Genomic DNA, 16,852 nt, shown 5'->3' on the forward strand with positions numbered 1-16,852 from the left:
TTGTAAAAGTAGAGAAACAACTCGTACCAGAACACATGGAGTGTATATTGTTAGGTAGAAACAATTAACAGACACTAGGAATTTAGTTGCTAGGTAAAGGCCATAGAGATAAGATGTAGTGTTAAAATTCAGTAAAGCGGGACTTAGGTATTGTGAAGACCCTAAAGCAGAACTAGTTGATTAAGAAACCAGCAAGAACCAGGCTCCTGGTTTTGGCCAGGACGAACTGACCTAGGAATTAGCCAAACCTTCACTGTGCCTGCTCAGAGACAAAGGTCAAATAGCAAACACCGGGAGGAAGACTTCTTAATTCATCAGAAGACCCTTGCCCGCGACCACCGGGAGGTGTGGTACCACAGAAGACTAATATGAAGCACAAGAAGGCGGAGAATGGGCGGGGAATGGGTGGGCAGGGAGGTGTGGTTTTGTGAGCTCTATGTGTATTTAAATCTGGAACCTGCCTCAACCAGGTACGTATGTATGGTGGAAAATCCCCTATGCGTCCCAGCTGGAAATAAAACATACCTGCTTTACAGTTTTAATTGTAAAGTCCTTATTCTGCTACTCAGTGGCACCTGTGTCCAGCAAGGGTCACCCCCACAGCAACACAAATACAAGGGCTGAACACATGTATAGCTTTATTTAAAGAATTAAATAATTTTCTATAGATACGTAAATTTTTCAAAGTGTTGACACCTTAATCTATGTTCTCCAGACCCTGAAAAAGAAAAAAAATTAGCAGCTATAATTTGTGTCATTCTTGCCACTAATGTGCAACAGGGCATATCTGAAAATGCAGATTTTCAAACTATATTTAATTACCATATTCTTAATTAGAACAAAATTAAAATGCACATCCCTGAGGCAGGCCAGCTGCAGGCACCGAGTGAAATTTGACAGCCTCAAGAGCAACCAGTGCCCCCTAAGTGGCCGTCCCAGAGCTCGGGGATGGGGAGCAGTGACTGGGTCCCGCTTCCCCTCGGCGGTACCTGCCCAGCGCCTCCAAACCTGCCTTGGGCCATAGTGCTTGTTGACACCCGACAGCCGCCGGTCCTTTCCATCAGAGTCCACTCGTAGGATAGCGGGCGATCCTCTCTCCTGCAGGCACAGAACTGCCTGTTAAGGCCTCGGGCAGGGCTCCCGAGGGAAGGCGGGGTAAGGGGTAAGGGGAGCCCCGGGAGGGAAGGGATCCCAGAGGATGCAGGGACGTGGGGATAAGGGCGGCTCCGGTGGGGAAGCGGGGCCCCAGGGTCCCCAGATCTCGGGACCTGTCGCCCCCCCCGCACTGACCTTGCCGCCGTGGCACAAGCGGTGCATGAAGACGGTGGCGATGCCGGGGATGCTGAGGCAGACGCCCATGATGGCCATGCCGGGCAGGATCTCGTACCACATCCCGCCGGTGCCGGTGCTGGTATCGGTGCCGCTGCCCCTCCGCCGACTGCCGGGGCACTCCCGGCCTGCCCCGCCTCTTCCCGGCCTGCCCCGCGCCCCGTCACAGCCGAGCAGGACCGAGCGGGCAGCGGAAGTGATAGCGCTGCCGGGGAACAGTCCCTTGGCAAGAATGAGGCTATGCCCGCGGCCCGATATCGCTCTCGGTCCAGTCCCGGTCGCTGACCCCACCGGGATCAGCAGTGGCGGGCGCTGTGCACGCTGGGAGTGGTAGTCCGGCGGAGGCAGCAGCCCTTTAAGGCACAGTCTCGCGAGAGGTGGTGGTTACTGGGTGCGCGCGGCGCTGCCCGGGCCCGGAGTCAGGACCGGGATCAGGATGAAGGAGGACAAGGAGAACGCCAGGCCCAAGGAGCGGCGCGGGTCTCCGCTGGGCCGGGGATTCTACTGGCCACGGGGTCAGGCACGGGCCCCGCCGCCGGTACGGACGGCAGAGCCGGCGCCGAGCTTGATCGCCTGGAGCGGCCCAAGGATAAGAGGAAACGCTCAAGGTGAGGCCTGCGCGCCGCCGGGAACGGCGCCCTCCCCGGTAACGGGAGGCACCCTCTGTAACGGGACCTTTCCCGGTAACGGGCCGCTTGCGGGCCCTCCTGGGAGGGGACGTGTCGGGGGAGGCGCGGTAATCCCCTGAGCCCCGTTCCTGCCGTGCCGCAGGTGGTGATCCGCCGGCTGCCGCCCAGCCTGACGAAGGAGCACTGGAGGAGCACCTGCACCCTCTGCCCGAGCACGACTACTTCGAGTTCTTCGCGAACGACTCCAGTACGGCCGCCTGCCCAGTCCGGGCGCTCCCGGGAGCCGCCGCTACCGCCAGCCGGGCCCCAGTGGCGCTGCCGTCTCGTCAACCCAGCGCTCTCGGTTTGTGTCTCTGCAGCTTGTACCCGCACATGTTCTCGAGAGCTTATATCAACTTCAAGAACCGGAAGACATAGTCCCTCTTCAGGATCGCTTCGATGGCTACGTTTTTGTCGATCACAAAGGCAAGTGAACGGCACTCGATGGATGCTGCGTCCCTGCTGTCTGTGCCCTGTGCTGGTTGAGTTTTGGAGGGTGGGTGTGAGCAGCCACGTCTGACTTGTTTGGTTTAGTGCCTCAAATAACAGTTCCAGTACATGTAGAAATACATACATATATAGTTCTAATAACATCTAAGTCCTTTAAATGAGCTTGTTTGTAGTGTAACAGCACACTGTGTTTGCCATACCCAGCTGGATTTGTGCAGCCATAAGTAGTATTCTTGTCAGAAGATAAAGCTTTAAAGCCTGATTGTAATGTGTTGCATTCTACTATATTTTGTCAAAATTTGAGATTTGCCTCAGTGCATTAACTTTAAATCGTCTTTCTTGCACAGTGAACACAGAGTCTGTGGGATGAGGCCATTACATGGTGTGGTGCTGCTGAGGTGGCTGAACTGACAGTCATGGGCAATCTTAAATCTAGTATGTCCTTCTTGTCAGTCTGTGAATTTGCTGGTTTTTAGTATAGTGAGAGTGTTAAGGTCATGAATTCTGCTGTCTGTAAAGTGTTTTGGTTTTTTTTAATTATTAAATGGTTTCCGAATACAATAATTTTTTTTATGCTGTGTAAGTAGTTTTCTCTAGTATTGCATATTTCGTGAGACTTCCCTTCCTGCTTTAGCTGTGGACAATATAATCTATTTTATATCTGTTTCATCTTTATTTTAACGTTTTTTTTTTTCTCTCAACAGGTCAGGAATATGCTGCCATAGTTGAGTTTGCACCTTTCCAAAAAGCTGCAAAAAAGAAGAGTAAGAAAAAGGATGCCAAAACTGGAACTATTGAAGATGGTATAACAGCGAGCTAGTTTGTTTTGCATGTGTAGACTTGAAACCTTAGCATAATTTGAATGTAATGTTTTTACTGTGATACTATAGTTCCACCAATAGGATGTTTGCTTAATTATATGTGAAGTTTGAGCACTGCTTTGTCAGCTAGAAATCTGTTAAATATGATTGTCCAGACAAACATAATACAGCAGCTCATTTGAGAGCTGCTAACTATGAAAAGGTGGCATATAAACAACCCAACCTAAGTAAATGTAACCAAGCAGCATGATGCAAATACTTTTCATGCTACAGTATCTCTTCTTTCCCCTCCCCCCCTTCCCTTTTTCCCTTCTCTTCTGTGTAGATCCAGAATACAAGAATTTTTGGAAACTTACAGTGCAGATGATGAAAAATTAACCTCCACTCCTGAAACTTTGTGGAGGAATAATCAAGGCAAACAAGAGCTAATAGGTATGGAAATCTGTGTACTATAGTTCATTTTCCTAGATCACAAAGAAACAAAGATGTTTTGTAATTTGAAGCTCAACATGGAGGAGACTGAATTCTTTTGTGTATTTGTGCTTAGTATTTGTTAAACATTTAGGCTAATATTCTTCAGTGTGTTTTGTTTTGTTCCCATGCTCTAAATTCTTCTGTAGGTATAAGTTTTAGGTGACAAAGTTCCTTCCTGTTGCAGATGTTGTTAGCCAGACCAGGCTATGGCGTGGCTGCATTTCAGTGAGATGCAATGGTGTTTAATGCACAGTGCTGTGATCAGTGATGTTCCATGCAGGCACAAGTTAAGAGAGTGTGGTTGGGTAAAATACCACCAAAAAATGACCAGGTTGCTCTTTTTAAGTATCTCAGGGATCTCTTTAAAAATTAGAGTGCTGGAAAAGCCTAATGCGACTGATGTGAGATAGGTTAATGGATATCCTATAAGTATCTTAAAGTTTATAGAATCCTAATAGTTGCCACTGTTTGGAGATAGGTTTGGAATACTTGTTTCACTGCTGTATGCTGTATGTGAAGGAAACAGGCAGGGGAATGTGTAAGACTGCTTCCCTTCATATAGAGCTTTGTTGTAGGTATTGCAGTATTGGATAAGCAAAATATTTACTTTTTATTTTATCTATCTCCAGCTAAAAAGACTACTCCTTTATTGAACTTCTTGAAAAATAACAGGTAAGACTTCCTCCAGAATTTTCTTGCTGTTGCAAGTACAGTTTGGTTATTGTATGTTGAACATTTCTGCCCTTCCTTTTGAAGAAGGAGCTTTTGACCCAACTTGTCAATTTTGGTTCATATATTTTAAAAGGACTAGAATGTTAGAATGATGGTGGTTTGTACATTCTGGTCACAGCAAAACACCTCTTGTTGCACTGACAAAAGATTCCATTTTAGTGCTTACATTTTTAGTGCACTATGGGTGACGTCCTTGTAGATGATCTTTCTCCTAGCACATAGTATTTTTAACTTTAGTATGGAGAAACAGAGGTGGGGCAGATTTAATTAAAATTTGAATGATAAAGGCTGAGGTCAGTGTTGTATTTGAGTTTTTTAGACAGTACAAATTAAGGCTTGTGATAAAAAAATACTGCCGTAGTGTTCAGGTTCACAACAACAACAGAGATGACAGGACTTTTTTTTTTCCTTTTAATAGAGGCAGCTTTGAGGTGAGTTTGATGGCTTAAATAGATTTCCTGTGTGGAGAGACACTATTTCTTTGCTTTTATACACAGAGACTGAGAGAAGAAAAAGAGAGGAGAAAGGAGGAGAGAATTAGAAAGGAAAAGACAAAGAGAAGAAAGAAGAAATGGAAAGAAGAGGAGAGAAGAAAGAGAAAGAAGCAGAAAATCGAAGAAAGTAGACAGATGCCCAGAAAAAGAGACAGATCAAAAGAAGAACCAAAGATTAAGGTCTAGAACAGTTCTTTATATAACTGTTACACCCTTTCCTCTATATTTGTATATCAGTCAAAATGTACTTTGGGTATTGTGTGAAATCACGAGTTTGGTGTAGTAAATGACCAATTTTTTTGTAATATTCACTAGTAGGCATTGTAAAGGTTTACGTGCTAATGTGTCATAGTAATATTTAAAGTTTTGTCATGTGACTGTTGTACATGTGTGGTAACAGGATTGTGACTTCGCTATGGAATGGAGACTATTTTTAAGCTTTCTAAAGCACCCTGGTTTAGGAGAAAAATCCTAGTCTGCTGTGTCAATAATGCTTACTCATACACTCCAGCTTTTAGAAATACTGTGATTTGCAGTAATATTTTTTTAATGCTTACTTCATACTGGACTGTGGTTCCTTGATGCAATTTCGTGTTGTGCCAGACAGTATGTATTAGAGTGAGCTTTTTAGTTGAGACTTCTGTTTTCTTTGTAGCTACTTAAGAAGCCTGAAAGACTTGGAGAGAAAGAAAAATCCAAGAAACTGGAAAAGAGACTCTGAGGGAGGAAAAAATGCGAGTAGTGCATCTGCCAAACGATCTGATGGGAGACAAAAGAAGAAAGGCAAAAAAGTATTCTAGTACTTGCTATAAATATATATGTATTATAACTTGTTTCCTGATTGTACTGAGCTTAGGCTGCTCTGCCATGACCATGTTTTCAAATTCCTTTTAAATTCTTTTTCTCATATAAGGCATGGGCTGTGTTCTCTGTGCCAGTGCACATCCCCATGATTACAGAAAGCTCTGTGAATTACCTGGAAACTCTTCATTAGTGGACATTTAATATTTTTACAACTGTTATAGGAACTCCACTAAGGGAGCCCATATGTAGGTGACTGCAGCAGCTTTGAGCACTGTCTTTGCAATGAGATTTTATAACCATGACAAGAGGAGAGGTGTTCTCCAGTTACCAGTCCCTCTAAGTGTTGTAAAAGTCAAAGTGGAAAATGTAATTCTCAACAGCTCCATGTGTCAGGTTCAGTTCTGCCATGAGAAATACATAACAACAATTCAGATGTTTTTTCAAAGCCAAAGAGACTCAGCCAGCTATGCAAGTAGGAGGCTGGGAAACTAGTGGTCAGTGTCCTCTCTGGCTGTCATGCATGACTTGGGCTGTCACAGCTCCCTCCCTAGTACCTGCCAGTGTGTCGTCTTCCTATTGCACATTTACAGCACTATTACATTGATCTCCCCTCTGTCTGATGAATCTTTTGAGCTTAATTTTCAGTTTTGTTTTCATACAGATCAGAAGATGATGTGTAAAGGACTACAGGGACCGAGATAGAGATTTTGACAGAGACAGAGAATATGAGAGAGCACAGAGAGAAAAACTGAGACGCCAAGAAGAGGAGCTCGGAGGCAGAAAGAGCGCTATGAGAAGAGAAGGTTTTTAGAAGAAAAGAGGAAGAGGTGAAAAAGGAGAGAGACTTACTCAGAGAAAAGGGAAAGAAAAGTGATCTTACAGACTTTACCAGCAGCACGGACAAAGCTGAGAAAGTAACCAAAGACGATAAAAAAGAGGATACAATTAAGAGGGATCGTATCAGAAACAAGGTGCTGGATTTTAAATTCATGTGTTGATTCATAGGGATTGTGGTTTTTAGATAAAAGCACTTCAAGGAAAGACTATGTGGTTTCTCTGTTGAAACTTTCCCTGTTCTGCAACAACTGCCGTTGCTAGAATGTCCACTAAAATTTGCTTACAGTAGTATTTCTTGTCACCGTGTAAGAACTAATCCAGAAAACATGCTTAAATTGTAAGATATTGATCCCTTTTTATTTGCTGACTTGTGCCATAGGCTGTCTTTTTAAGGTGTTGGCAGAGTATCAGTAATCTGGCTGTGTCTGCTGATCTTACATGTGCCTGAAAATGCATCTCAAAGTAAGTGTGATTGAACAGGTTCCTTAAATAGGAAACTGCAATTTGCAGAATATGACCTGTCCTCTAGGCTCAATAATGTCTTAAGTGTAGTTTTATGTACTCTACAAAATCTGTTTTGCAGCATCACTGTGCTTGTTTTCGTATCACTTAAGACATTGTCAGGTACAAATGAAACTCAGGGTTTTGAAACTTGAAGTTGGCCTCTCTTCTGAGAGTGTGTGAGCTGAACTCAACAGGAAACTTGTTACAAATAACCTCAACTTGAGCAGGGTTCTTTGTGGCTTGAACAGGGATGTTTCTTTTCAAGAGATAACCTTGATTTGGGACAATTGAAGTTACTTTGTCACCACTGTGGAATAATTAAGCTTAGACTGAAAAGTTTGAATTTGAGCCATTTCTAATACATAGAAATTATGCCATAATAACCCTGAGAGCAGGGAGCTATGAAAGTCTAAATAGTTTTGATTTATTTCAGGATCGCCCAGCAATGCAGCTGTACCAGCCCGGAGCCCGAAGCCGGACAGATTGTGTCAGTATGAAGACAGTGCTGCAAAGCCCCCAGATCAGGGAGTGGATAAGAAACAGGGTGAGACCATCACACGAAGGAAGAGGAGTGACTCAAGTGCCAGCCTTACGTGTTCTGACTGTCTGTGCAGCCAAGAGCATGTACTGCGCAATCCAGAAGTGCCTTTGGAGCGAAAAAGACAATGGAAAAGGGCATTGTGCTGTTGGATGTTTCTGGTTAAAGACCTCAGTTGTAGATTTGGAATTTGAAATGTGTTCTCTTTGTAATATTTTCAGTTATTTGAACTTATTTTCCCACATCTAACTACAACAGAAGAGAATCTTTGTGAATTAGAAAGATTTTATGGCCTTAAGTTTGATAATAATGAGTTGTGGTCAGGAGGGGACAAGACCTGATCAAAAGCCAGAGCTCTACTCTAAGGCAATTAGAGCCAGTGTTGGATGCACTTACACCAAGCTTGGAGTTGCCTGGAGTTAACACAGGTGTTGCTGTGTTGTGTGGTGCTCCTACCTGAGGCAGTGAAGCTAAAGTGTGTCAGTCTAGCACTGAGACACATACACAGGCTGGGGTTGTTGAGGTACCAATGGATAATCTTTTGGCACATAAGGAGCAGAACATCTGGCAGTGCAGTAACCATGTTAGGGAGGGAGAGACCGTCCTCTACAGTGGTTCTCTGGATAAAGTAACTTAAGTTGGAGTGTATGAATAAGCTGGCTTAATAGTTGAATATGTCTTGGTAAATTCTTATGTAAGTCTCCCTACACTGAAATGCTTATTTTTAATCAAATGTATCTGGTTTGGGCATCCTGTTCTTTTCCAGCATCTTTCCTTCTCTTAGTCTGAAACGCTTCTGAACTCCTGCCCTCTCGGAACTGCTTCCTCTTCCCTCATAACTTGAGTATTGTTTTACAGCCCAGAACAGACTTCACCTAGCAGCTCCTCCCAAGCTAGCGAATTTTAGCCATAGCTGTTTTTTGTACTAAACCCAAATAAACTCGCACAAACTCACTCGCCTACGCTGCCCCTCACTACGTGCGGGACCGCCGGGCCGGCAGGGGCGCTGCGCCTACTCATCCATCGCCGCTCCTCCCCCCGTTTCCGCCTCCTCGGACGCCGCCATCGCCGGGACACCGCGCTGCTCCGCGCCATGGTGAGACATCCGCCGCCATCCGCGCCCTCCTGCTGCGCCCCGAGCCCTCTCCCCGAGGCCGCCGCACTTGGGGTCCTGGCGGGCGGGCCGCGGGGAGCCGGGAGGGAGCCGTGCGGCATTGCTGGCTCGCCGAGGCCTGGCGGGCCGGGGCTGTGCCGGCTGTGTGGGGACTGACTGCTGCGCTCTCTTGCAGTCGTCGCACAAGACGTTCAGATCAAACGCTTCCTCGCCAAGAAGCAGAACAGAACCGGCCCATCCCGCAGTGGATTCGCATGAAACCGCAATAGATCAGGTACAGCTCGGCTAGTGCCTTCTGAGGAGCTGCGGCCGTGCAAGCTTATTCAGGCGTCTGGGCGGTACGGACCGAAGGCGGGAGCTGATGGCGTTTATGCCAGCACGAAGCGCAGTTTTGTGCCGTGGGAGGGCCTACAGGGATTGTAGGGCAGGTGAGGCCTCTTGAGCAGTGTGGGACTTCCATACCATTTTGTTCTGTAGTGGTTTTGCACTAGTGCTCTGCAAGTGTCCACAGACATTCAGTGATGGTATATGTAAAGTGAAAACTAGAACTATACGTGTGGATGATTTATTCCAGATTTTGTTCCCTGTTAGCTTCTCCGTTACTGATGCTCTCCTCCCCAATACCTGTCTTCTGTCAAAGCTGCTCCTTTGGGCTCCTGCATTTTCAAGGAACAGTTCCTGAGCATGGTGCTCTGAGGTTCAGGGGATGGTGTTAAGGGCAAAGGACTTGTTGATGTATGGGAATCAGATTGATAGTATGAGATTCTTGGCACCTGACTGTGAAATTAACTTGCCATAGTTTCTTGCTTTCCTGTTGTGTTTTTTCTCTAGCATTGTGCTTAGAGAAATGCTGAGTACTGTGACACCTGAGTGCACATGTGCATGCACAGGGTGTTGCCTGTCCAAACCCTCTGGTTGAAACTGCAGCATAGTTTTTTTTCTCATCACTCCTTCATCTGGGCTTTTTAAGCAACAAATTCCCTCTTCTCTTTCTTTGTCCTAAGCAGAAGATACAGCAGCACTGGCTGGCTCAGGCAGTGACCCAGCATTGCGAGGTTTCTGTTCCTGTAGTTGCTCCCAACTTGTTTCTGGGCAGATCAGTGATGCATGCACTCAGCTGGAACGTTTCTTCCACATGCTAGGTTAAACTGGGTTCTGTTTCAGCTAAATTGCAGTACTTTTAAATACTTGACCATAGGCAAAATCATGGATTTTGTCTCCTGGCACTTGAGTAGCTGGGCCATTGGTTCTGTCCTTCTTTGTGTTAAAGCAGGCTGCAATTGCAGTGCTTCCTGCTGTGGGAGTGCTGCCATTTTCCTGCTGAAGCAACTCTGTTAACACTGTCTGTGGTTTCACCCACACTGGTAAAAGCATTTTGTTCTTAACAGACAGTGCTCACAATTAATGCGTTTTCATGGAAGAGACTTTTTCCCTATGCTGTTCTGTTTCATGTTGAACAATGTGTGTTGCACTTTGCTATTTGCACTGCTTTTGTCTTAGGTACCTCCAAAAGGAGACACTGGGAGGACCAAACTGGGCTTGTAAGAGACTGTCCTGGGGCTCTAATGCACTGGTCTTTCTGTGTCAGATTGATAACTCTCAAGTCATTCCTTCTGTGGTGCTGGACTGCACTCCCCAGTTGTGGAGTTTTTATAAGCTGGTCTGGGATGTTGATGTTACTGAGAAATCTTTGTATCTGAAACATGGAGACGTGTTCCATTATGTTCTTTCAGGCATCACAATGAGCATTGACAGTGCACAGGCTTATTAATAATATGGACCTGAATGACTTTTGTTTTTAGAATTATTTCATATATGTGGTGGATTGTAATATAAAATTCGCGGTAATGTAGTTATTTCTCACTACTATGAGGAACCTTGACAGCTCTTTCAGGTAAAGTAGGCTGTGTCTTCCTTTTCACTGACTGTAAACCTTCAGTAGCAAAGTACAAATTTAAAAAAAAAGTTAGACCTGAAGAAAATCTTTTAAAAATGCAGTACTGCAGAGTGTAGCACATAACGTCTGTGTAGTCCCTAGAATATGAAATAATGTGAGTTGTGTTTGGGAGTCTGGGGTTTGTTTGATAAGTCAACCCCAACCACAGGTGCAGGTTAGTATAAAGCATTCTCCAGCACAGGTAGAAATTTAAGATTTGGCTCAAGGGAGTTAGCAGGTATTTTAAAAGGGGTGAGGGAAAAGGGGATTAAAGGTCTCTGGGTAGTTGGCACTCCAGCACCCCTGTGCTGGTATTCTCTGCTGGGGCCTGTGAATCAATTTACTACAGGGAAGTGGAGGAGAGGCTGTGCTCTGCACCCAGTCTTTCTGTTTGCAGCGCTGAGCTGGGGTAGCTGCTCTGGGAGCAGGAAATCCCTGTTGCTGTGAGCCTGTGTTCTTGGCTGTGGCAAAGTCATCCTGACACATGAGGGCTGCCAAGGTGCTGGTTCATTCCTGGTTCAGCCTCATGTCGTGGGTCCGTTCCTGAAGCGACAGCTTCCTGAGGAAGCTTCAGGCTGCCATACCTTTTGTGTTGCTGCTTTTCATATTGAAGGTAATAGATTTTCTCCTTCGTATTGCAAGCTCAGAGCAAATACGCTGGGCATAGCATGTGCCAAACAGGCATATGCTAAGAAATACAACATCTCGAGGTCATGAGGTCTCTCCTTCCTAAGGTGTGCTGCAGGATTCTGTCAGCTGGGGTGAGCATAGCTGGGATTTTTACCAACTTTGGGATACTTCTGAGGTATCCTCTAGCTTTCTTATCCTATCTGGTAAGGAAGCAGTAAGTCACCGCAACAGGAAAGTAGCAAACAGCATTGCCAGAGATGTTTCAACAGAGGCTCGCATGCTGCAGCCACTTGACACCAATGATTTTTAACCTCTTTGCACTCTTTTTCAAGTAAGTGTTCAGGAAATAACAGCATTGCTGAGGATTGGAGTTTGGCCTTGTGTCCTGGTTTGGAATAAATTAGGGAAGAACCTCCAAAAGGAGTCCCCTAAACCAAACCTCCACCACCCCTTCCCCCCCCCCAGCCCTGGGTTCGGGAAGGAAAATACCTCGGAGGAAAAGTGGAAAAACCGGTTTATTGACAAAAATACACTCCCCAACACCGAATAGTGGGAAAAAGACGGGTTACTGTGATGAGGAGGGTGCTGACGTGTCTCTGGCAGGCCCAGGACTTCTTCCAAATCCTCAGGTCAGGTCAGTCTGGAGCCGGTTCAAACCTTGGGGGGGGAAAGAAGGAAGGAGGGAACAAAAAAACCAAACAGAAGCAGTGTGTGTGGGGGGGGTGGGGGTGGGGGTGGGGAACGGCGGCAGGGGCAGCCAGAGAGCAAAGCAAAGCGAAGCGAAGAAGGCAAAGGCAGCCAAGCTAGCAAAAGCAAGAGCCGAAACAGCAAAAAAACCCAAGAAAGAACTGCAGGCACCCGCCCAAGATGGAGGGGGCAGCTGCGAGACATAACAATGTATCCAAGATATGGGTCGATATATGGGATAGGAGGCAACCACAACAACCTTGACACCCAGCAAACCTCCTCCAGCCTCTCTACATCAGTGCTGGCAGGAAAAGCCACTCATGGAGTTTCTCTGTAATTATGTCCATGGGGATCTGGCTGAGGAGGAAAATTAATTTTATGGACTTGAGAATGGAAGAGGTTTTTTCCATAGCATTGGGGGAAACTTTCCTGAGCAATAGATGAGCAATTTTTACTATTTATTAGAAAGTCTCCCTATTACTATCATGAATAATATTTTGATTAGATGGAAGTAGCTTCTATGAAGGAACTGTTTTGGAAATAACCCTTTGTATTATTTTCCCTGTTTGACTGAATCTGCTTTTCAAACTGGACATTAAGGGATAACACAAAGTAAATTTAGTACAAATTAAACTTGGGTTAAACTCAATCTTCTGCAAAACCGTAACCAAACAAATATCTCTGGTTTGAATGTTTTCTGTTGTCTGTGGCAGCTCTGCCCTCTCCTCCCTGTGAGAAGAGCTCAGTAATCTGCAGAACTGGGCTAACACGTGATAACCGAGACAATCAACAGAAACTTTAAAGAAAAAATATTTGGGATATTCTAGTCCATTGATTTTGGTGGATATGTTTTGTTTTCTGAGTGGAAAGCAAAGTTAGAGCTGATTGTATACTTGAGAAATATTTTTTTTAACATGTCTCTATATCCAATCAACTGCCTTTCTGTAGGTATGAAAATGAACCGAGCAAGACAAAGGGTGTGGGTCACTGGAAGAATTTTTTTTTTTTTTTGCTCAGTGGAAAGGGACCCAGCCAGGGCAGGGGGTGGCATGGCAAGGATGTTCTAACACATCTAGAGAAGCAGAGTTCTGGTCCTGCTCTTTCTGAAGTCCCTGCCTAATTTGTCTCAGCATAAAACCACAGGGTCTAACTTATGACCAAAACATGGGGGGGAAAGCTGTCTTTAGAGGGTTTTGGTTATCTCTCAAGGGGAGGCAATTACTGAAAATCATTTTGACGTATTTAGGTGCAGCATTTGTCAGCAAAATTTTACTTTCAAATGGAACATTTAAGTCATTCTGGGTGGGAGCATGACTAAGTCACAGATACTATTGCCAAGGAAATAGCTCCTTCAAGGAAATTCTCATTAATTCCACTGTTTACTCTGTGCCTTACTCAGAAAAGAATGTAAGAACCATCCTGTGCCCCTTCCTGACAGCTGCAAAAGGGTGACAGAAGACTAATAGGTCAAAAATATTTTTCAGTCCTGTCTGTCTTATCAACAGCACCTTGGTTACCAGAACTTGTTTCTAATGCTGTTCATGGAGTTAGTGCTGGCGTGAGCAGACTTGTGAGAAGCCAGTCTACTATCCCATGCATAGACATGGCCACAGCAGTTCCAGAAGGAGCTGTACTGCCAACATCTTCAATCTATTAGAGCTAAACCATTACAAAACTGTTGTATATTAGGCATTAAATCTAGTTCTAGTGTTGTTTGTATGTACCTGCTGCTGACCTCAGAAGATGTCCAGACACATCTATATGTCCACCCAGGCACCTGGACTGGGCATTATCCAGTCAGTGGATCCCTGTTCACTCATGTGAAGGCTGCTCTTCCACATCATTACTGCAGACTGGGTTATTTTGGTGTCAAGCAGCATTTCAAAAGTCTGAATATAACTGGAGTTTGCTCAGGATCTGTGAAACTCCCCAGCTCTAGTTCTGTTGAGGTTTGAAAACGAACCAAGTGAGAGGCACTAAGTAAGAAAATAAAATTTAATGAGAAAAAAAGGAAAAAAAAATAAAATAAATGCAACAATACAAAAAGAAAAAAAACCACTGACAGAGTCAGAATACAACTGATCAGGGTGATGGAAGCAGTCCAGGCGAGGTGGTCTTCCTGAAGCAGTGATCTCATAGAAAGGTCTGGTAGCTCCGGTCCTCTGGTAATCCATGGGTGAGGGCTGCTTCTATTGTCCCAATCCCAGCTTATATCCAGGTGAGAATGCTTGGCTCCTCCCCATGGGCGGAGCATCTCACAATGGGATATGAGTCATACAGGGGCTCCTTGATGGCCCATTAAAGAGAGATAGCTCCCCGAGGGAGTTATCTATGAGTCATGCACAAGGCATTGATGGGCCATTAACTGAAGATTGTGATAGAATACATCCTAAACTACAACCCAGGACAAGTTCCCCAGAGGAAGTTACCTGTTTGTCTTGTGCATCTCTCTGCATCGATGCAAATGCCATCTGTGTAGCTAGGCCAGATCACCTTGAATCCCTCGGTCACCCTTGCAGGCCCCTTGAAAGGCAGCTAGAAAGAAACACAACTGCTCTTCTAAAGGAGTTGTCCCTGCAAGGGCTGTCCTGGGTAACAGAAACTCTCCCATTCCTGTCTGAGAAGCACTTCTCAAACGGGACTGGTATCTTAAGGGTGTATGAAGGAGTCTCATGCTGATGAGAAAAGGAAGGGCCTGTTATTTTTCTAAGATATTTTGAAGCAGTCCTGGCTTACACAAAGAGACGAGCAGAGGCTTTGCTCTTTTAGTGCAGTGACTGTGACATACATGTGCTGTTACGCTGCTGCAGCAATGTCTCATCAGAATTTCATTTTGAGCATGCCCTCAGTAGCGATAATGATAATATCACAGCCTTCACATACCTTTTCACAGTTTCTTGAGAATGAATCATCTTTTTCAGAGCTGTTCCTGAACTCTAATCCCCACAGGAGCCACACATGCTCCCCCCTTGTGTCCTTCCTCATTTGCTCTGGCTCCATTCTGTTGGGAAAGATGGGACAGGAGGGCTTATGGATATGATTGTCTGGTAAGAAATACTGGCGATATAAATCTGTGAGTGAAATAGAAATGAAGGGCAGCTTTGAGATGTAGGCATGGCAGGCAGGAAGACAGTGATTAACTGGAGATAGGTTGAAGGACAGAAAACAAAAGGACCCAAGAATGCAGTCCGTCTCCCCCTGCCAAGGCATCAAGGAAAAAGTAGATAAGAAAGTAGTCTTTAGAGTTTAGAATATAGGATGATATGGTAATTTAGTAGTTGTCATAGGTTGCATGCAAAGTGTTGTGGTTTCAATTCGATTTCCTGGCCAATGCACCAATTTATGTCGTGGTTTCACATTCGCCAAATTTCGTTTATCAATTGGGAGATAGGACTTTGGGAGCAAAAGGCAAAATAGGCACAACTTTAAAGTAAAAACAGATAGATTTTATTAATATACACTAAGAAAAAAAGAGGAAAAAAAAGAGACATTCAAACACCTTCCCCTCCCCCCCCCCCCCCCCAAACTGTTCACTTTCCCCACTCACCACAGAGAAACCCAGATTTTCAGTCAGTCACCACCATCTAAACACGATCCTACATCACCTTGGGAGAGGAGCCACTCTAGAGTTATGGAGAACACGCCACAAGAAAAAGGTCTGGTGGCTTTCACAGATCTGCAACCGCCTGGAATTTCTGCAGATTCTGTGCAGTCTCACCCATATAACAGTTTTCCAAGCTGTTTATGGGCTTCCACATGTTGGGGTATCGTTTTAAGAATGCTTTTCTAGTACAAAACAGGGATTCTCTTCCATTTCTAAATTCACTTCTATCTCAAAAGAAATAGAGACCTCCTTGTTCTTTCCCAGGAGCCAGGGACATATTCTAAACAAAATTCTCAATTAAAACCATGTATATTAATACACCACAACCCTTTGGCTAGAACTTGCATTCCCCCAAGCAGCATTAGGATATACAAAAACAGTCCCATTTCTCCATAATTCATATCTAGAGAAGTCCGGTAAGAAATGTCCACTTCATCCATCCTATCTTCCAAATAGTCTTTCTCAGTCCTTTCACTGACTGTCTCAATGCTGTCTCTCTACATTTCAAAACACTCTGTCTTCCACGGAGGAGAGAAAAGGGTTAAAGTCTTTGCCCAGAGTTTTTTCTTCCTCTTCAGCAGCTTCTCGGAGCTTCAAGGCCACAGGTGATGATGGGGGGAGGAAGGGGGAGAGAGAGAGAGAGAGCACATGCTCAGGAACACTAAAGGACGAAACCTCCTCACCCCTGGTCAGATCTAAAGCAACTCAAACTTGGATCAGCTCCCTGGAGCTCCGGAGAAAAGTTCTTAAAAGTCTCTCCTTCTTCGGACCAGCGGTTCTGGCAACCAAGACCCAGAGCACAGCTACTGTGGTCCTGGCACAGAACCAGACTGCTGGTCTGCAGTCCTCTTCCTCCTCTCCCCATCGTAGGAGCCGGGAGAGGACAGAGGGACACTGCCAGCCCTGGCCACTGTCCCACAGGCAGGGCCTCCCCCCAAGGCCCGGCAGGCCTGGCCCCGGGGCACCCAGCCCAAACCCTGACTCACGAGATGGTGTTACCTTCTCACAGACCGGAAAAGGAAAAAGCAAAGTCACCAGAACTTGTGATTCAAGACTGTGTTTCTAGAGGCGTAGAAACACTCCCATTTGTCAGCCAAGCTGTCAATCACAATCCATGCTAGAACTTCCTTGTGAAAAAAACACCTTTTCACATCCACGTTAAATCACCACAAGAAGTTTGAGTGTCTACCAGAATCATTTGCTCTCTTACTGCTGTGAGATAGATTAGGA

General features: G+C 45.2%; 1 protein-coding gene, 2 long non-coding RNA genes and 1 other non-coding gene across 5 annotated transcripts in view; all 4 read left to right on the forward strand.

Annotated features, from left to right (window-relative positions):
• Positions 1-16,852, forward strand: part of LOC136373319 (uncharacterized) — a 573,809-nt gene that overhangs the window by 1,503 nt on the left and 555,454 nt on the right. The gene's annotated exons all lie outside the window — the stretch shown is intronic.
• LOC136373426 (regulator of nonsense transcripts 3B-like) lies at positions 1,766-5,631 on the forward strand. The gene is given in 7 exon segments (XM_066338326.1): positions 1,766-1,937; positions 2,101-2,361; positions 2,364-2,423; positions 3,152-3,250; positions 3,594-3,605; positions 3,608-3,700; positions 5,624-5,631. Coding segments are annotated over 7 exon segments (705 nt in total).
• LOC136373318 (uncharacterized) lies at positions 5,733-9,019 on the forward strand. The gene is made up of 4 exons (XR_010745627.1): positions 5,733-5,767; positions 6,439-6,743; positions 7,547-8,747; positions 8,941-9,019. It is a non-coding gene; the product is annotated as an uncharacterized lncRNA (long non-coding RNA).
• Positions 10,032-10,159, forward strand: LOC136373479 (small nucleolar RNA SNORA69). The gene has a single exon (XR_010745656.1). It is a non-coding gene; the product is annotated as a small nucleolar RNA SNORA69 (small nucleolar RNA).

Source organism: Sylvia atricapilla, chromosome W, assembly GCF_009819655.1.
Source record: "Sylvia atricapilla isolate bSylAtr1 chromosome W, bSylAtr1.pri, whole genome shotgun sequence".
Lineage (NCBI taxonomy): Eukaryota > Metazoa > Chordata > Aves > Passeriformes > Sylviidae > Sylvia > Sylvia atricapilla.